The sequence below is a fragment of the Dermochelys coriacea genome, chromosome 7, assembly GCF_009764565.3.
Source record: "Dermochelys coriacea isolate rDerCor1 chromosome 7, rDerCor1.pri.v4, whole genome shotgun sequence".
Lineage (NCBI taxonomy): Eukaryota > Metazoa > Chordata > Testudines > Dermochelyidae > Dermochelys > Dermochelys coriacea.
Window position 1 is genome coordinate 41,971,397 of NC_050074.1, and position 18,176 is coordinate 41,989,572.

Consider the following 18,176-nt stretch of genomic DNA (forward strand, 5'->3'; position numbering starts at 1 on the left):
AAATTTTATTAGGCAAAAAAAGTTGCCTCTTTCAATTTTCAAACTCTGGAATCCATTCCAATACCTTAAACCTTTTCCAGGTCAGTGAGAGTTGATTAAACTTGTAATGGACTTCCTAGTCTACAAGCCAGCCACAAATCAAGCTCACAGAAGCCCAGATGGAATAGCAAACAACCAGGGTTCATCCCTTCACCTATCATCTTGGAGTAATTGACGTGAGGAAAGGCAAAATGCTGAACTTTGAGCCAGTGGGGGTGTTGCCATTTATTTTAAATAGGAGAGAGCCTACCCTTAAAGCTTCCATGGGAGAGAAAACAAACGTGCAAAGTCCCTGACCTTCCTCTCCCCACTTAACTTTACAGTATTTCTGGTGAAATTTTTGTTGTTCCTTTAAACACAGATTGAGCAGTATGAATGCTGTTATACACTGCACACTTCCTCCTGCTTTAAGGATCTTCTGAAACAGTTGCTAGCTGTGCTAGACAGTGGAGTCTAGACGTTGGAGTATGGCATTTGTCATTTTCATTCCCATCACCATCACCCCAACAGACCCACCTTGTGCAAGTACTGCTCAGAGTTAAGTATACAAAATGTTATCAGCCCTAGCTAATTTCTTCATTTCAGTTAGCTCATGGGTCAAACTTTTGAGAAAAAAAAAAAAAAAAAAAAACCTGTAAAGCTGAACTGTGAATATAAGAACACAAAGTCAAACAGAACAGAAGTCTATATAGCACACCTGCTCGTTAGATACAGCTCACTCAAAGCCACAGGATGAGTATCACCCAATTTTAACCGCAACACAAGTCACAAAACAAAGAAAAAAAAAATAACCTTTGAATATCCTGTTTACATCTTCCATTTTATCTTATGAAGCAAAAGCTCTATTCACTCCTTAGATGCAAGAAATATAGAAAGTGCTTCCCTGAAATTATGGATATGCCATCTCATTTGGTCATTAATCTTACTGTTCAGTTTACTGTTGCTTTTTCGATACAGCAGCTGCTCAGAACAAACCCACTTAGCTTCTGCTTTGTGCACACTTCCTCCAAGTTTACTTTCTTTTGCTGAAAATAGGAGGCTTGCACAGAGTAACTAACACTAGCTTCACGAATTTTAGCATATAGTGACAGAAAAAAAAATTTATATATACACATATACATATATATACACACACACACACACACACACACACACACACACACACACACACACACACACAGAGTAGAGCTGGAACCTTTAAAAAGATAAGTTTTCAAACATCCAATAAAACAAAGCATCATTATGGAGATGCAATAGCCTCTCTGTAGGTAAGATGGCACCTAACTTCCATCAAAGCCATATTTTAAAAATCAGTGTTATATATTTTTTTCCTAATAATGTTCAGGTAGGAAGTTGTTCTGAAGGCATTAGAATTATAAATACTTCACTAATATTTTGTAAAGTTAATATATTAACTTTATTCCCCACTAAACAGTATCCTTTAAGAAAATATTGATAGCAAAATCAAGGCAATAACATATATGAACAAAACATGGCCCTCTTTCTCCATCTCCACTCCCTTTCCAAAAAGCCCATGGTTCAGAATTTAAGAAACCCCATGGGATGAATTAAGCATTTATTTGTACCATGAAAACATAAATGTTTATATTAATAACATGGGTAATGGAAGATTTAGTGCTCCAAGTTTAATTTTGGGGGGCTTTTAACAGGGAGCTTAAGTTCTATAAACATGAGGGGTAAAATTAATTGCCGCTTAGCAACCATGACTTTAAAAAAAAAAAAAAAATAAAAACCACTAAAGTTCTTTTTCCAATATTAATAGAGCCAAGTATCAATTTGTGTATACTTATTCTATCACTCAAAATATACTCCAACTCTATAGCAGTCTTATAGTCACATACGTGGGTTTTTAAGGAGCCCTTGAATACTTGGTGCAATAGAGAAAAACCTAGTACAATAGGGCAGCAGAGCTAAACAGGACCCCCACTGCTACAAAAGCATGCCCCCCCTCCCCGCTCTACGAGTTTGTAAATTCTACTGCCAATACCTAGTTACTTTGTCCTGTGGCTGGGGATTTTCCACTCTCCAAACCCTAGTCTGAACTGAGAAGCTGGAGACAACTGGTTTCCCCCTAGAATTCAGCTATCCCATTGCTCTGTCTGGGCCAAGGTTGACCCTTTCAAAGGCAGACTTGTAGGCTGCCCTTCCTTGTGTCACCACCTCTGGGACTTGCAAACCAACACAGAGCTAAAAAGACAGGGACCACAACTAGCCCCACATTCAGAATGGAATTTCCAGCCCGAGACTGACAAACTGAGTCCCCAATATCAAACAGAATTTGTAAGTTAAATACAGACAGACTCTCTAAACCAACACACCATCACCTTTTTAGCTTGCCTTTCACTACCACATCAAATGTAATCTTCATCCTCATCTTCAAGACCTTTAACTCCACCTCTGCCTACATATCCAGCTGTTTCTTATTACGGTTGTCCCCTCCCACCACCTATGTCAGCTTTCTTGTACATTTGCCTACTCTTCCCAGAATCATTTCTATGCCATTTTTCACACTTCCATATACATGGAATGCCCTCCCAATTCTGGTCTTTCTAGTTTCTTGCTGGCCTCATCGCTGACCCTAACTCATACAAATCCCTTCTTTCATGATGCTCATGAGCAGAGAGTCAATTTTAAGTAATATTAGATAAACTTAGTGGAGCCATGAAGGTGTGTGCATACTTAAACTAGAAAGCCACATAATATAGTTGTATAAGACAGACATCACAGTCCTCATCACTAAATTAGCGTAGCCCTTGTTCTTCCTCTATCTCCTTTAGTCATCACATCCAAAATTAAGTTTTAATTGCTTCAGTGCAAGAAGCTAATCTTTTATTTGTACCATTCAATACCCAATACTCTTATGGGCACTGTAATAAATAAACTTAAAGCAAACACCCCCCCAAAAAACCCATTACTAGTAGTAAGGCAGGCATACTTCAAGTTTTTACCAGTTTGAGAAGTATTACCAGTTTTATCAGTGTTCTCTATTCTATATAGAGAGAACGTCAGAAATATTTAGACTCTTAAAATGAAAGCGTTTTAAGTTTAGCCACCATATGCTAAAGTAGTCTGCCAATGTTTAAATACAGTAAAAGAACAACAATGGTTTAGAAAAACTCCCATTCACTAAACAAGATGGAATATTACATACTATTGAGATTATGGCCTAAACTAACATTATGCAATGTTGATCTCCAAACTAAAATATACAGTAACCTTGAGAACCTTGTGGCGTGACTTGTCAGTATTTTCATTTTGCATATGTTGTATACACCACATTAATAAAGTATCTTTGATAAAAACCATGTGTAAGCCTTAAGTTATTTACCTGGGTCCAGTTCCCCAGTCATCATCGAAGTGTGACTGCAACTTTAACGTTTCTTCCTTGATGGGTTGATATGTCCTGTAATAAGACAAATTCCACTTTTGAGATGTGTATTTAAGTTCTTTTTACCAAGTACTCCATGCCTTCTCAATGACATTTTGTGCACAGGAGAAAAGTTCAGTTTTGGTTGGATTGGCCTGTTTCCACTCTTCAGAAGTCAGTGTATTATCTTTGGGATTCCTAGTGCACATGAGAAACCATATGCCTACTTCCACGAGTGCTATAGCTCAAGAGAATATCTTGAGCTCACAAATAGGAGAAATTTTTTTAACACACACACACCCCCCCCCACACACACACACACACACACCCACACACACCAGATGAAATCTAGTTAATTTAATTTTCATTTTCAAGATCAGTTTGATCTGGCTTGGTTAACAGAAATAGAGGTTACTTTAAAGTAATGCCAGACGGATACAAAGTATTACATTCTTGTTCTCAAAAGGATCATCCTTTTGATGGTGAAAAGCCACAGTGATGTGTATATTAATCGGGATAGTCCCAAGCAGTTGTTCCCCAAACTTTTGAAAACTGAGTAAAGGAAATGAAACCAATAGCACCATCTTCATTCTTGCCACATCATTTAAAGTCTACTTATTTTAATTCTTAATCTTTTGCAGTCCCCCACATGCAGTAAACACTGGCACGGAGTATCAAAATGATTAGGGCGGTCGATTAATCGCAGTTAACTCACGCGATTAACTCAAATTAATTGAGATCAATTCAAACTGTGATTAAACTGTTAAACATAGAATACCAATTGAAATCTATTACATATTTTGGATGTTCTTCTACATTTTCAAATGTATTGATTTCAGTTACAACATGGAATAGAAAGTGTACAGTGCTCACTTTACATTATTTATAAAAAATATTTGCACTATAAAAACGACAGTATTTTTCAATTCGCTTCATACAAGTACCGTAGTGCAATCTCTTAATCGTGAAAGCACAAGTAGATTTTTTTGTTCCATAACTGCACTCAAAAACAGAACGTAAAACTTTAGCGCCTACAGGTCCACTCAGTCCTACTTCTTGTTTAGCCACCCGCTGAGACAAACAAGTTTGTTTGCATTTATGCTAGATAATGCTGCCCACTTTTTATTTACATCACCTGAAAGTGAGAACAAACATTCACATGGTACTTTCGTAGCCAGTACCGCAAGGTATTTACATGCTAGATATGTAAAACATTCATATGCCCCTTCATGCTTTGGCCACAATTCCAGAGGACATGCTTCCATGCTGATGTCGGTCATTAAAAAAAAATGCGTTAATTAAATTTGTGACTGAACTCCTTGTGGGGAGAAGTGCATGCCTCCTGCTCTGTTTTACCCACATTCTGCCATATATTTCATGTTATGGCAGTCTCGGATGATGACCCAGCACATGTTCGTTTTAAGATCACTTTCACAGCAGATTTGACAAAACACAAAGGTACCAATGTGAGATTTCTAAAGATAGCTACAGCACTCGACCCAAGATTTAAGAATCTAAAGTGTGTGGCACATGCTTTCAGAAGTCTTAAAAGAACAAAATTCCAATGTGGAAATTAAAGAAACTGAATCACCAAAAAATAAAAGCAGCCTTCTACTGGTGACATCTGACTCAGATGATAAAAATAAATATGTCTTTATCTGCACTGTTTGGATAGTTATGGAACAGAACCCATCATCAACATGAATGCATGTCCTCTGGAATGGTGGTTGAAGCATGAAAAAGACATATGAATATTTAGCATATCTGGCATGTAAATATCTTGCAATACCAGCTACAACAGGGGCATGAGAATGCTTGTTCTCACTTTCAGGTGACACTGTAAACAAGAAGCATTATCTCCAGCAAATGTAAACAAACTTGTTTGTCTGAGTGACTGGCTGAACAAGAAGTAGGACTGAGTGGACTTGTAGGTTCTAAAGTTTTACATTGTTTTGTTTTTGAGTGTAGTTCTTTTTTGTACATAATTCTACATTTGTAATTTCAACTTTCATGATAAAGAGATTGCACTACAGTACTTGTATTACGTGAATTGAAAAATACTTTTATAATGCAACTGTTTATAATAAAAATATAAAGAGCTCTGTACACTGTATTCTGAGTTGTAATTGAAATCAATATTTGAAAATGTGGCAAACATCCAAAAATATTTACATAAATGGTATTATATTATTGTTTAACAGCGCAATTAATGGCATGATTTTTAACTGTGCAATTAATTGGGATTAACTTTATTGCTGAAAAGCCCTAAAAATGATCTTTGCAAAGTGATGACTTATTTCTCTTTTTTTGTTTTATGCTATCATTACAAGAATTATACACTAGGTCACAATTTAAATTTAAGCATCCCGTTTCTCCATGTTTGAGAAGTATTATGCAACTGCTTTATACTGCAAAAAGACTAATTCTCCACTGCTTCCATCTGAGGATCCCAATAAGTGTTGCAAACAAACATTCAACAAATTCTACAATCCTGTCAGGTAGGGAAGAGTTTATGCGTCAGTTTACCCATCTATCAAATGCTGTTAAGGAAATAAGGCTTACTGAAGTCCATGATTCAGTGACCTGGTGTAACCGGGTGCAGACTCACCTGGCGGCACCTCCTGCTGGTCATCCTTGGGAATTAACTCACCAGCCTCCAGAGCGCCCTCTGCCATCTGGTGATCTGCCTGTCACTAGCCCCCATGTCCCTCCCGGACCCGGAGCCCTTTTGTCTGGGGTGCTGCCCCTCTAGCAGTAACCACTCAGGCTCAGGGTCCCTCCACCCAGGGAAACCCCCTATCCCCACTTCACCTCAGTCTTGGCTACGGCCAGTCCTCACTTAGCCCCGCTCCCTGGGCAGACTACAGCGTATCAGCCACTCATCACAGGCGAAGGGGTTTGGACCTGCTGCCTCTGCCTACCTGTGGGCTGCCCCCTGCAATCCCAGTACCTATTTGGCTCTACCTTACTCTAGGCCTGAAGCTTTGGGGGTTTCCAGGCCAGAGCTCCCCAGCACCTTTGGCCTTCCCCTAGCCTTGCTCTACCTCAGGTACTCTCTCAAGCTCTCCAACAGCCAGGCCCTTCTCCCTCTAAAGGCAGAGGGAGAGCGTGACTACTCCTGGCTGCCCTGGCCTTCTTATACAGGCCAGCTGCGGCCTGTTTGGGGTGTGGCCCAGCTGCAGCTACTTCCCCAATCAGCCCAGCTTCTAGCCCACAGCCCCAGCCCTCTCCAAGGGCTGGCTTCTCAGCCCTTCAGGGCAGGAGTGGGTGTCTACCCCGCTACACATGGCTAGGAAAAAACCTGAAGGACCTACCATGGCCGTAACCAGTACTGGGCGAGTGGGGCAACTGGCCAGGGCGCAAAGCCACAACAGTGGAAAAATGGGGTAGAAAAACAGTAGGGGGGGCGCTAAAATGCTTAGTTACGGCTCTGGGACCTAGTTTAAATTCTTTGTTCTAACCACAAAATCATATACCCTTATCTATCATCTTTTGGTATGCTGAAAAAAAATGTTGTACTAGCTCACACGCTTGAATTTGTCACATACCTGTCATCTAGCACATTACACATAAATTGTTCATCTTCTCCAAATTTATATGACCTATCCAAGCAGCAATATCGACTGATGCAGTTTCCACAGCAGAACTGTGGGCAGGATTTTTCAGAATACGTGCGTCCATCAGAATCTGTGTATGCCCTACAATATTCACCCAAAGCTGAAAATAAGGAAATAACCAACAGTCAGACATTTAAAAATCAAACACGTTTAGATGTATCTATATTAGCTGTCAGCTCGTCTAGTATCATATCATAGAATCACAGAAAATTAGGGTTGGAATAAACCTCAGGAGATCATCTAGTCCAATCCCACGCTCAAAACAGGACCAACCCCAACTAAATCATCCCAGCCAGGGCTTTGTCAAGCCAGGCCTTAACAACCTTTAAGGATGGAGATTCCACCACCTCCCTAGGTAACTCATTCCAGTGCTTCACCACCCTCCTAGTGAAATAGTGTTTCCTAATATCCAACCTAGACCTCCCGCACTGCAATTTGAGACTGTTGCTCCTTGTTCTGTCATCTGCCACCACTGAGAACAGCCGAGCTCCATCCTCTTTGGAACCCCCCTTCAGATAGTTGAAAGCTGCTGTCAAATCCCCCCTCACTCTTCTCTTCCATAGACTAAACAAGCCCAGTTCCCTCAGCCTCTCCTCATAAGTCATGTGCCCCAGCCCCCTGATCATATTTGTTGCCCTCCGCTGGACTCCCTCCAATTTGTCCACAACCTTTCTATGGTGGGGGGGTCCAAAACTGGATGCAATACTCCAGATGTGGCCTCATCAGTGCTGAATAGAGGGAAATAATAACTTCCCTCAATCTGCTAGCAATGCTCCCTACTAATGCAGCCCAATATGCCCTTAGTCTTCTTGGCAACAAGGGCATACTGCTGACTCGTATCCAGTTTCTCATCCACTATAATCCCCAGGTCCTTTTCTGCAGAACTGCTGCTTGGATAGTCGGTCCCCAGCCTGTAGCAGTGCATGGGATTCTTCCTTCTTAAGTGCAGGATTCTGCACTTGTCCTTGTTGAACCTCATCAGATTTCTCTTGAATCAGGGATAGCTCGGTGGTTTGAGCATTGGCCTGCTAAACCCAGGGTTGTGAGTTCAATCCTTGAGGGGGCCATTTAGAGATCTGGGACAAAAAAATTGGGGATTGTGCCTGCTTTGAGCAGGAGGTTGGACTAGATGATCTCCTAAGGTCCCTTCCAACTCTGATATTCTATGATTTCTCTTGGCCCAGGCCTCCCATTTGTCTAGGTCACTCTGGACTCCATCCCTACCCAGTGTATCTACCTCCCCCCCCGCCAGCTTAGTGTTATCCGCAACATCATATCAGAAAATAATAAATACTACTTCAGTTGTATCTTCTAAATTAATGATTTCCATGAGAGCTAAGGTGAGTTCTTAGCCTTCAGTCTTTCCATTTATAATACGCTCTCGCCAATCAAGATTGGTTAGCTCTCTCCAAGTGTTCTCCCAGGCACATAAAGGAGAAAACTGCTTGAAAATAAAGTTATAGACACTCCTGGTAGTGTTATTTTCATCATAATGGCTGCTAGCAAATACAGCAATGACTTTCAAGGATCATGGTACCAAATTTATCAGCCAATCAGGGCTCTTCTAAAAATGCTGTATGAGTACCCAAATCAGTGTTAAAAGAAAAACTTAATAAAATCTTTCCAGGTATTTGATTTGATGCACAAGATGCATCAGAGTAACATGTACTATAGATTCAGATGCCCACATGGATCTGTATCTTTTAAAAAACTGTGGGGGCAAATCCCAATCCTACAGAATTCAATGACAAAAATCTTTCATTGACTGGTCCCGCCAATTTTCAAGGTGATCTGCAAGAATTTTATGTTATGTTTTGTTTGATGTTGTTCCTTTTTCTACCTATCATGTATAAAGAATGAAAGGTTTATTTTATGGTTTTTCCTGCACGTTAACTTTAGAAATATAATAAAGACATCATCTGGTCTCTCCTTTGGCTAGGGGGTTTCAGAGGTGTTCTCTGAGCTTTCACAGCTTAACTCAGGGGTAGCCAACCTAAGCCTGAGAAGCAGCCAGAATTTACCAATGTGCATTGCCAAAGAGCCACAGTAATACGTTAGCAGCACCCCCATCAGCTTCTCCCCCCCCCCCTTGGCTCCCAGTGCCTCCTGCCCACCAGCAACCCCGCCGATCAGCACCTCCCCATCAGCTGTTTTGTGGCCTTCAGGAGGCTCGGGCGGGGGGGGGAAGGGGAAGGAGCAAGGGTACTGCAGACTCAGAGGAGGGCACGAAAGGGGTGGCATGGGGCAGGCAGAGCCAAGGGTTGAGCAGTGAGCACCCCCTGGCACATTAGCAAGTTGGTGCCTGTAGCTTCAACCCCTGAGTCAGTGCCTATACAAGGAGCCGCATATTAACTTCTGAAGAGCCACAAGTGCCTCTGGAGCCACAGGTTAGCCACCCCTGGCTTAACTGAAGGTATGGGGTGATTTAACCAAGCCATCACTTCTCTCCAAATTTTATTAGGCATTAGTGCTAAGTAGACAATTTATATGATGCAACTTAAAGTCAAAGTAGTTGAGAAGGCAAGGGATTTTAAGTTTGGTCTCTTGTGAATCAATTTCCCAGTTAGAGTACAGAGTCTCAGGCGATAGAAAAGACCTGCATACCTACTCTTAAAAAACAACAACAACAAGGTTGCATACAGTTTACATATTTTTATACATAAAAGACAGTTCAGTCCATCCTTCCCATTTTAAGGTCATCTTTAATATTTTGGCAGCTCACATTCTGTAGGCTGATAACACTTCACTCCTTCAATATGAGGATTTCAAGAAGCTTTACAATTTATCAGGTTCCACAACATACTTTAGAGTTAAGTATTAGTGTGAAGACCAGGGATGCACATTTTTGGGCAGAGGAGAGAACTCCTTGATACTGAACTATTTTTGTTGTTTCAAGATATATTTCTGTTAATAGTATATATGGTTTTGACACTTTCTTTAGCCATATTTTAAAGCATCCAGTATAACCACATGTCAGGACCTGTTATTTAAAATAAATTTAGTTAAAAACAAAAAACCTATGAGAACAGTATCACTGAAAGATTGAAACTGTGGTGATCCCATTTCACCCAACTTAATATGGTAATAAATGAGATGGTAGGGACTATCCCGTTATTGGACTTCTATGGTTTTAGGTTTGTCTCCTTTCGATTGTATCCAGGACTAAGAGATTACCTTACTTATGAGAAGAGAGTAACCAGAGTCATTGTTGCAACATGGAACTGAGAACAATATTTCCTGGTTTCTATTCCCTGCTTGACACTTGTGTTGACTCACTGTTTAACCATATGCACATTACAAATCATGTGCCTCAATTTACCATCTGCAAACCAAGGGTAATATCATATAGTGAATTAACAAATGATGGTAGAAAAATTTGCCCTTAAAGCACCTTTTTATCTGAGGATCTCAAATTATTTCAGGTGTTATTGTTCCTCTGACAGTCTGTATTTTCTGAATAAGGATGTTGAGTTATTGTATACTAAAATATTAAATTAACATATTTTATTAAGAGATTAAGAAGTTATTACTGTTGTATTTTAAACTGATTCTGCTGTAGTTTAAATAATCTCTCCTCTCTCTGTTTCCCTCATTACATGGTTCTCCAACACTAATCTTCATCTGAATATTTTATCCTTCTCTAATTCTGAGAAATAACTATGTTCACTGTACCAACACAAAAAACAAAAACCACCACCCAGATATGAAGACTCAGATATATTCAAAAGGTAACAGGAAATTCTGGTTTATATATAATGCCTTCTAAAGACTTCTGCAAATTGTGCCCATATGATTTCACTTCTGGTATAATGGTTTTCTTATGGAATGAAGAAATATGTTTGTGTAGGAAGCAAAATCACAAACTGTTCTCCTTTCTCTGTCTAAAATAAGGAATTGCAAAGCAATTAAGATGCTTCCACATATATTACTTCTGTGCTGCATAAAGACAAAAACAAAAGGGTTTATCCAGGTTTACTACAGGCCTGAGCACAGAGGCAAACAAATTGTAGGGTATTAAAATAAAGTCAGAAGAGGCACGTTCTAATCTATACTAAATTAAAATAGACAAGAAACACATTTGCAGGAAGGACTACTATAACAATGTAAATTTATTGTTTAATTTGACTGCAAGGTATAATAAACTACATATGATCCTCAGTTATTTTCAACTCCCTGTTATCCCCAAGGCCCTATTAATTTAATTGACAAATGAGTTTAAATAAGCTGTCAATGATGATAAGGTCCTCAACTTCATTAATAATTATTTAGACCACATTAATGCCCACAGTGTAGATTGTGCTAGGTGTTCTTTAAAATATAAGACAGTTCCTGCTCTGAAGAGCTTAAAATCAGGTGGGGGTGGGAGGGAAGAGAAGGGATGTAATAGAGTGGTCAACATAACAGCTAGGAAGCACAGTTGCCAACTTTCACATGGTAAATAAACAACCTGACTTTCACAATAAAGCCAAAAATCAAGCTAATCCCATTTCAAAACAAGGCCAAAACAAGCCAATCCCTAAGAACCCCATCCCCCCAGTATACAATCTGGGACTGTGGAGGGTCCGCTGTGTGACCCTGACTCTTTCCCCCTCTTACCCCTGCTTGCCGGAGCCGATAAAAAAAAAAAAAAAAAAGAAGAAGAAGAAGCAATAAGCTACAAGCCAAAAACTAGCCAACACGCAACTCACAAGCCAATTAAGCTTAAAACAAGCCCAATTTCTGGGTTTTTTTTCACGAGTTTGGCAGTCTGCTAAGAAGCCTATTGGTAGTTCTCCTTTTTTGAATTGCATCAACTATCCCCAGATGTTCTTACCTAACAATCATCTAATTTAGCTGAGTTATTTGATTGTATAAACTCCCTATCAGGGAATTGTCCCGTCAACAAATACTACTGTTCAAGAACAGATTCATGTCAGTATAGTATTCATAGTTGTTATCATAACTCCTTCAGGACCACTCCTAACAGATGTTTTTTATAATACTGACAGTAAGTCAATTTGGACACAATTCACAGCTAACTTGACTAATAAACTTAAAAACATATCTGTGAATATTCCTCTCTCTCCTTCCCCCCCAAATGAATTGAGCTAACTTGCACTGAGAGTGATGACCTTGATGTAAAGGAAAAGCTAAGGCTCCTTTAGCTTTGACTTTTTCCTGAGCTTCAAGCCAGCTAGTCTTCCTAATTAAGCTCCTTTCCTGTAGATATTTTCCATTTATGCCTGATCAAAAGCTTTCTTTACATGAAATACGTTATTAGAGCTGTATGAAAAATTTAAAACCAATTTTGTAAACCTTGACATTTATGTGTTGACTTTTTTGGATGCCCAATCTTAGTTACCTTGAAAATGCTCAATTTCTGTAAGTGCTAAGCACCTCCTTCTTTAAAGAAAACAGATCCCTTTAAAGATTTCTAGTACTAACAAAAAATAAATAAAAATGAGGCCCCATAAATCACTAGTCATGTTTGAAAATCTTAACTAGAGTAGCATTAGTCACCAGTGTTATTTGTGACTGTAGTTCTTCCAAATTAATATCATGGTATGACATTAACAGTCTTGTGACTTTTTAGCTCAGCAGTTTACTCAGAACGTGCCACCATTGTAAAAAAATAAAAATAAATCCCAAATCAAAAAACACTGTAACAAGGTAGCACAAGGTAAAGTGCATCTTAGTTTTCACGTTAAACCATTACTCCCCAAGATCAATGATGTTACTAAAACATTCTCTTGGGGAACCATAGCCTTCTACCGGACAGTTTCTTTTTCGTTTTGAAAAAGAGAGTTGTTTGATGTTCTGAACATTTGTGTTTTTCTAATTCTTGTGGTAAAAGGGCCTTAAGGCATCTTGAGCAGGTACCCCTGCTCAACAGCAGCCAGTATATTTTCTGAAGAGCCCAAGGGCCACTTGCAAATATGCTTCTGGTCTACTTGAGCTTCCTATGTATTAGGGCAGACAGGAAACTGGACTGGATGCACAGGAGAGGGTTTTTACATTAGCAGCTGTTTGTGGGGAGGGGTGGAATCCTATCTAATGTTAATACCTAAATGTTTGGGACCAAACATGCCACAACATGAATATTCAGAATGAAAAGATGTAATATTCAATATTGTTAAGAAATCGATCAGGAACGAATATGTTCATAACAATTCCTGAGAAGTCATCTAGTCACCCCTTCTCAGACTCTAGGCCAAGGCAAGATTGTTTCCTATGATACTCTCCAAAGCTTCATCTAGTTTTAAATGACTCGGCTATTACGGTGTTCTTTGATCTCCTATGGAGTCTATTCCATGATCTAATGGATCTCATTGTCCAGAAAGTGTTTCCAAGTATGTAGACAAAGGGTATTCAGTCCTTCCTGCTGAGTAAATACTGAGTATTTACTATTCTCCCGCCTTGCCTCCCGCAATTCCCCATTACAGCGGTACCAGTAGCTGGGGCGGCGAGCCTTGCCTTCACTGCCCCTCCTGTATTTATGGGAGGCTGAAGAATGAGTTTCAGAGTAGCAGCCGTGTTAGTCTGTATCCGCAAAAAGAAAAGGAGGACTTGTGGCACCTTAGAGACTAACAAATTTATTAGAGCATAAGCTTTCGTGAGCTACAGCTCACTTCAAAATGCATCCGATGAAGTGAGCTGTAGCTCACGAAAGCGTATGCTCTAATAAATTTGTTAGTCTCTAAGGTGCCACAAGTCCTCCTTTTCTTTTTGAAGAATGAGTGTATCCCTGACGGGGACGTTTGAAGACAACGAGACCAAGCCCCCCACAGCACTGAAGTTAGCTCCCCCCACCCCAGCCAGGCGCGAAGGGGGGCTCCCTAGCTGGGATGACGGAGTTTGAAAGGAGGATTCCCGACAAGGTGCCCCTGCCAAGCGCCTCGGGGAGCAGCACCTCCGCGCCCCGCACTCCGGTTCACCCGGAGCAGCCCTCCCGGGGCCACCCCAAGCTCCGGCGAGCGGGCTCTGCCCAGCCCGGGCGACCCCCGCTCGGCACTCACCGCCGGCCTGCAGGAGCAGGACGCTGAGGGCCAGGAGGCTGCAAGCGGCGGCGGGAACCATGGATCCTGCCTCCGGGGGACAGTCGGCAGCCGCTGCTCGGTGGTGGGTCGGTGCGGGATTGTTTTTCAAGCGAGGCGGGGGGAGCGCCCCAGAGCCCCGGCCTCCGTTCGCCAGAGATTCCCCTTGGCCGGCTGAGGGGAGGAGTAAGGAGCGCCTGCCTGCCGGCCTCCCCGCTCGGCGCCCCCGTCTCCTTCCCTTGTGGCGGCGGCCCATGCACCTCCCGCCTGTAGCCTGAGGCGCCGCGGGCGGTACCAGAAGCCCTGCCCCGACCCACTTGACGTGAGCAGGACATGGCGGGGGGGAGTGAACTGGGCACCGGGATGCCTGGGTTCACTCCCCCCCCGCCACAGATCCCTCCGTGCCTTGGGACCTTCGCCACGGCGATCCTTCCTCTCGAGGAAGCTGGGAGACCTAGGCTGCGGATTGAGGCAAATTATAGAACTGCTCCCTTTGGTCATGTGCCTTTTTGAGCTGGAGGGTGCACACTGGCCGTGTTTAAAACATGAGGAGAGCGGGATCGTAACACTCCCCTCCGTCAAATTCCCATAATCGGATGCGAAGGGACCTCAGAGAGAGCTGGCTCTTCCCGAATCCCAGCCCCAGAATTCAAAGGGCTTTAGAGGCAGGGTTCCAGCGTGGGCACTTTTCTTTTTAGTTTCCCCTGGTGCCGGAATAAGGATCAGTCCTAGGGTGGTTTTATTGTTTATCATGTAGTTTAGTATAGGAATCAAGTAAACATAGGTCAATCCTTCCAATAATAAATATTTGCAGTTGCAGACTAAATTCACACGGGTGCTGCTAGATTGGATACGGGTGAAGCAAAGCTTTGCCAAAAATGGATTTAGCCTTGGAAAACAAAGACTTTGCCTCTTTGTGGAAATAAGCAGGTAGTATTTAGTAGCAAGTTTATGTATAACGGGACTAGTTTGGGGTTGAAAATCACCCTTAGACTTCTGGCATGATTGATTATGTGACAATTTAATAGCTTTGGCCGAGCTCACCCTCTACACAATGAGGAGTACTTTACTACCTCGGAAGCTCTTGCTAATAACGAATTAAGGCTTGTGAGAGTCTCACACATTGTATGGAAGGCTATTTAAGAATTTAGATAATTCAGAACACAATTTGACCCAATATCTCAATGGAAGTCTTGTGTGTTTTGTTTTCAAGGGGATTTTTAAGTTTAATTTTCTCCTGCAGTGTGTAAACCATTAATGGGAGTTGTGCAACTTGTACATGAGACACCCCGATGAAAATGACTAGACGCAGACAAGAAACAATAAAACTTCCTTGTCTACTGAAAGAAATGCAGAAAAAGCTAACCAACATGAACCCACTAAACATGAGCTAATCCTCACAGCTGCTGCATTACCTAGATAATTATTTTGATGGGGAAATTGAGGCAGAAAACTTAAGGGAGTGGGTCAGGACCGTAGGTGGAGTCTTGGTCAGAACTAGTGTTTCAGTGAAGCAGTTCTGGGCTTGCCGCCTGTGCTGAAAAAGAGACAGAGAAAGCACACCCTCTCCCTCCTCACCCTCCCCCCTGCCATCTTTGTTTGCAGCAAAGAAGTTTCATTTTGAAAAGTAATATTTCATCTAAACTGTTATTTTAAAGGTAAATGTATTAACTGGAGTTACTCACTCCTTCAGCTTGACCAAACAAGATTAGTTAACTGTTACCCACCCCTGCAAGCTTCTGGGTTGTGAAGAAAGTTACTGTTCACAAGAAAGCAATGGAGGGAGAACATATCTATCCCGGACTCCAGACACTGTATAAAAATGGTCAGGTTTACATTTATATGTAAATTAGTGACTTAAGAACATAAGAATGGCCATTCTGGGTCAGACCAATAGTCCATCCAGCCCAGTATCCTGTCTACCAACAGTGGCCAATGCCAGGTGCCCCAGAGGGAGTGAACCTAACAGGTAATGATCAAATGATCTCTCTCCTGCCATTCATCTCCACCCTCTGACAACAGAGGCTAGGGACACCATTCCTTACCCATCCTGGCTAATAGTCATTAATGGATTTAACCTCCATGAATTTATCCAGTTCTCTTTTAAACCCTGTTATAGTCCTAGCCTTCACAACCTCCTCAGGCAAGGAGTTTCACAGGTTGACTGTGCGCTGTGTGAAGAAGAACTTCCTTTTATTTGTTTTAAACCTGCTGTTTTAAACTTACAGAAGCTCTACATTTAGTGATTACCATGGTAAGACAAGGTTTCAAGTTAGGGCAAATATTCATATAAACCTGATAAACTCATTTATTAGCAAGTAACACTGTATGAAGAGACTTACATAGCTGTGTAAATGCTCACCCCTAAGTTGTGGTTTGGAAAATATTTAGCTTGAATATATCTGTGATAAATAGAATAACACATTTCCAATATTGCCAGTCCTCAGCATCCAAAGATCAGCAGGGCCTCAGTACATAAACAAACAAACCAACCAACCACCACAAAACAGATTTAAAATAAGATGAAAAATGCATGTAAGGTTTTTATTAGGGCTGTCAATTAATGACAGGTAAATCATGCAATTAACTAAAAAATATTAATGACGATTAATCAGTTTTAATCACACTGTCAAACAACTGAAATTTATTATCTTTTGGATGTTTTTCTGCATTTTCAAATATATTGATTTCAATTACAACACTGAATACAATGTGTACAGTGCTCACTTTATTATTTTTATTACAAATATTTGCATGGTAAATAAAATAAATAGTATTTTTCAATTCACCTCATATAGTTACTGTAGTGCAATCTCTTTCATGGAAGTGCAACTTCTACTCTGTTTTTTCCACCAAATGCATCCGATGAAGTGAGCTGTAGCTCACGAAAGCTTATGCTCTAATAAATTTGTTAGTCTCTAAGGTGCCACAAGTACTCCTTTTCTTTTTGAGAATACAGACTAACACGGCTGCTACTCTGAAACTTACAAATGTAGATTTTTTTGGTTATATAACTGCACACAAAAACAAAACAATGTAAAACTTCAGAGCCCACATGTCCACTCATCCCTACTTCTTGTTTAGCCAATCGCTAAGACAAACAAGTTTGTTTACATGTGCAGGAGATAATGCTGCCTGCTTCTTATTTATGCCCCTTCATGCTTTGGTCACTATTCTGGAGGACGTGCTTCCATGCTGATGATGCTTGTTAAAACAAAAAATTTGTTAATTAAATGTGATTGAACTCCTTGGGGAAGAATTGTACGTCTCCTGCTCTGTTTTACCCACATTCTGCCATATGTTTCATGTTATAGCAGTCTCGGATGATGACCCAGCATGTTGTTTGTTTTAAGAACACTTTCACTGTATGTAGATTTGACAAAACGCAAAGAAAGTACGAATGTGAGATTTCTAAAGATAGTTACAGCACTCGACCCAAGGTTTAAGAATCTGAAGTGCCTTCCTCTGAGAGAAACGAGGGGTGGCACATGCTTTCAGAAGTCTTAAAAGAGCAACACTCTGATGTAGAAACTACAGAATCCAAACCACCCAAAAAGAAAATCAACCTTCTGCTGGAGGCATCTGACTCAGATGATGAAAATGAACGTCTGTCGGTCCACACTGCTTTGGATTGTTATTGAGCAGAACCCATCATCAGCATGGACATATGTCCTGTGGATAGATGGTTGAAGCATGAAAAGACATATGAATCTTTAGCGCATCTGGCATGTAAATATCTTGCAATGCCAGCTACAACAGTGCCATGCGAACGCTTCAGGTGACACTATAAACAAGAAGTGGGCAGCATTATCTCCTACACACGTATACAAACTTGTTTGAGCAATTGGTTGAACAAAAAGTAGGACTGAGTGGGCTTGCAGACTCTAAAGTTTTACATTGTTTTGTTTTTGAATGCAGTTATTTTTTGTGCATAATTCTACATTTGTAAGTTCAACTTTCATGATAAAGAGAGCATTGTACACTTTGTATTCTGTGTTGTAATTGAACTCAGTATATTTGAAAATGTGGAAAACATCTGAAAATATTTTAAATAAGTGGTATTCTATTATTTTTTAATTGCCCGCTTAATTTTTTTAATTGCGTGACAGCCCTAGTTTT

At 40.8% G+C, this 18,176-nt stretch overlaps 1 protein-coding gene across 1 annotated transcript in view; it reads right to left on the reverse strand.

Annotated features, from left to right (window-relative positions):
• Nucleotides 1-14,770, reverse strand: part of SHISA5 (shisa family member 5) — a 64,747-nt gene extending 49,977 nt beyond the window's left edge. Inside the window, exons 1-3 of the mRNA XM_038410208.2 lie at nt 14,040-14,770; nt 6,976-7,144; nt 3,389-3,463 (exon numbers count right to left, since the gene is read on the reverse strand). Coding sequence (XP_038266136.1) covers nt 3,389-3,463; nt 6,976-7,144; nt 14,040-14,313 — 518 coding nt within the window. The 5' untranslated portion in view covers nt 14,314-14,770. The remainder of the gene's footprint in view (nt 1-3,388; nt 3,464-6,975; nt 7,145-14,039) is intronic.
• Nucleotides 14,771-18,176: the final 3,406 nt, after the last annotated feature.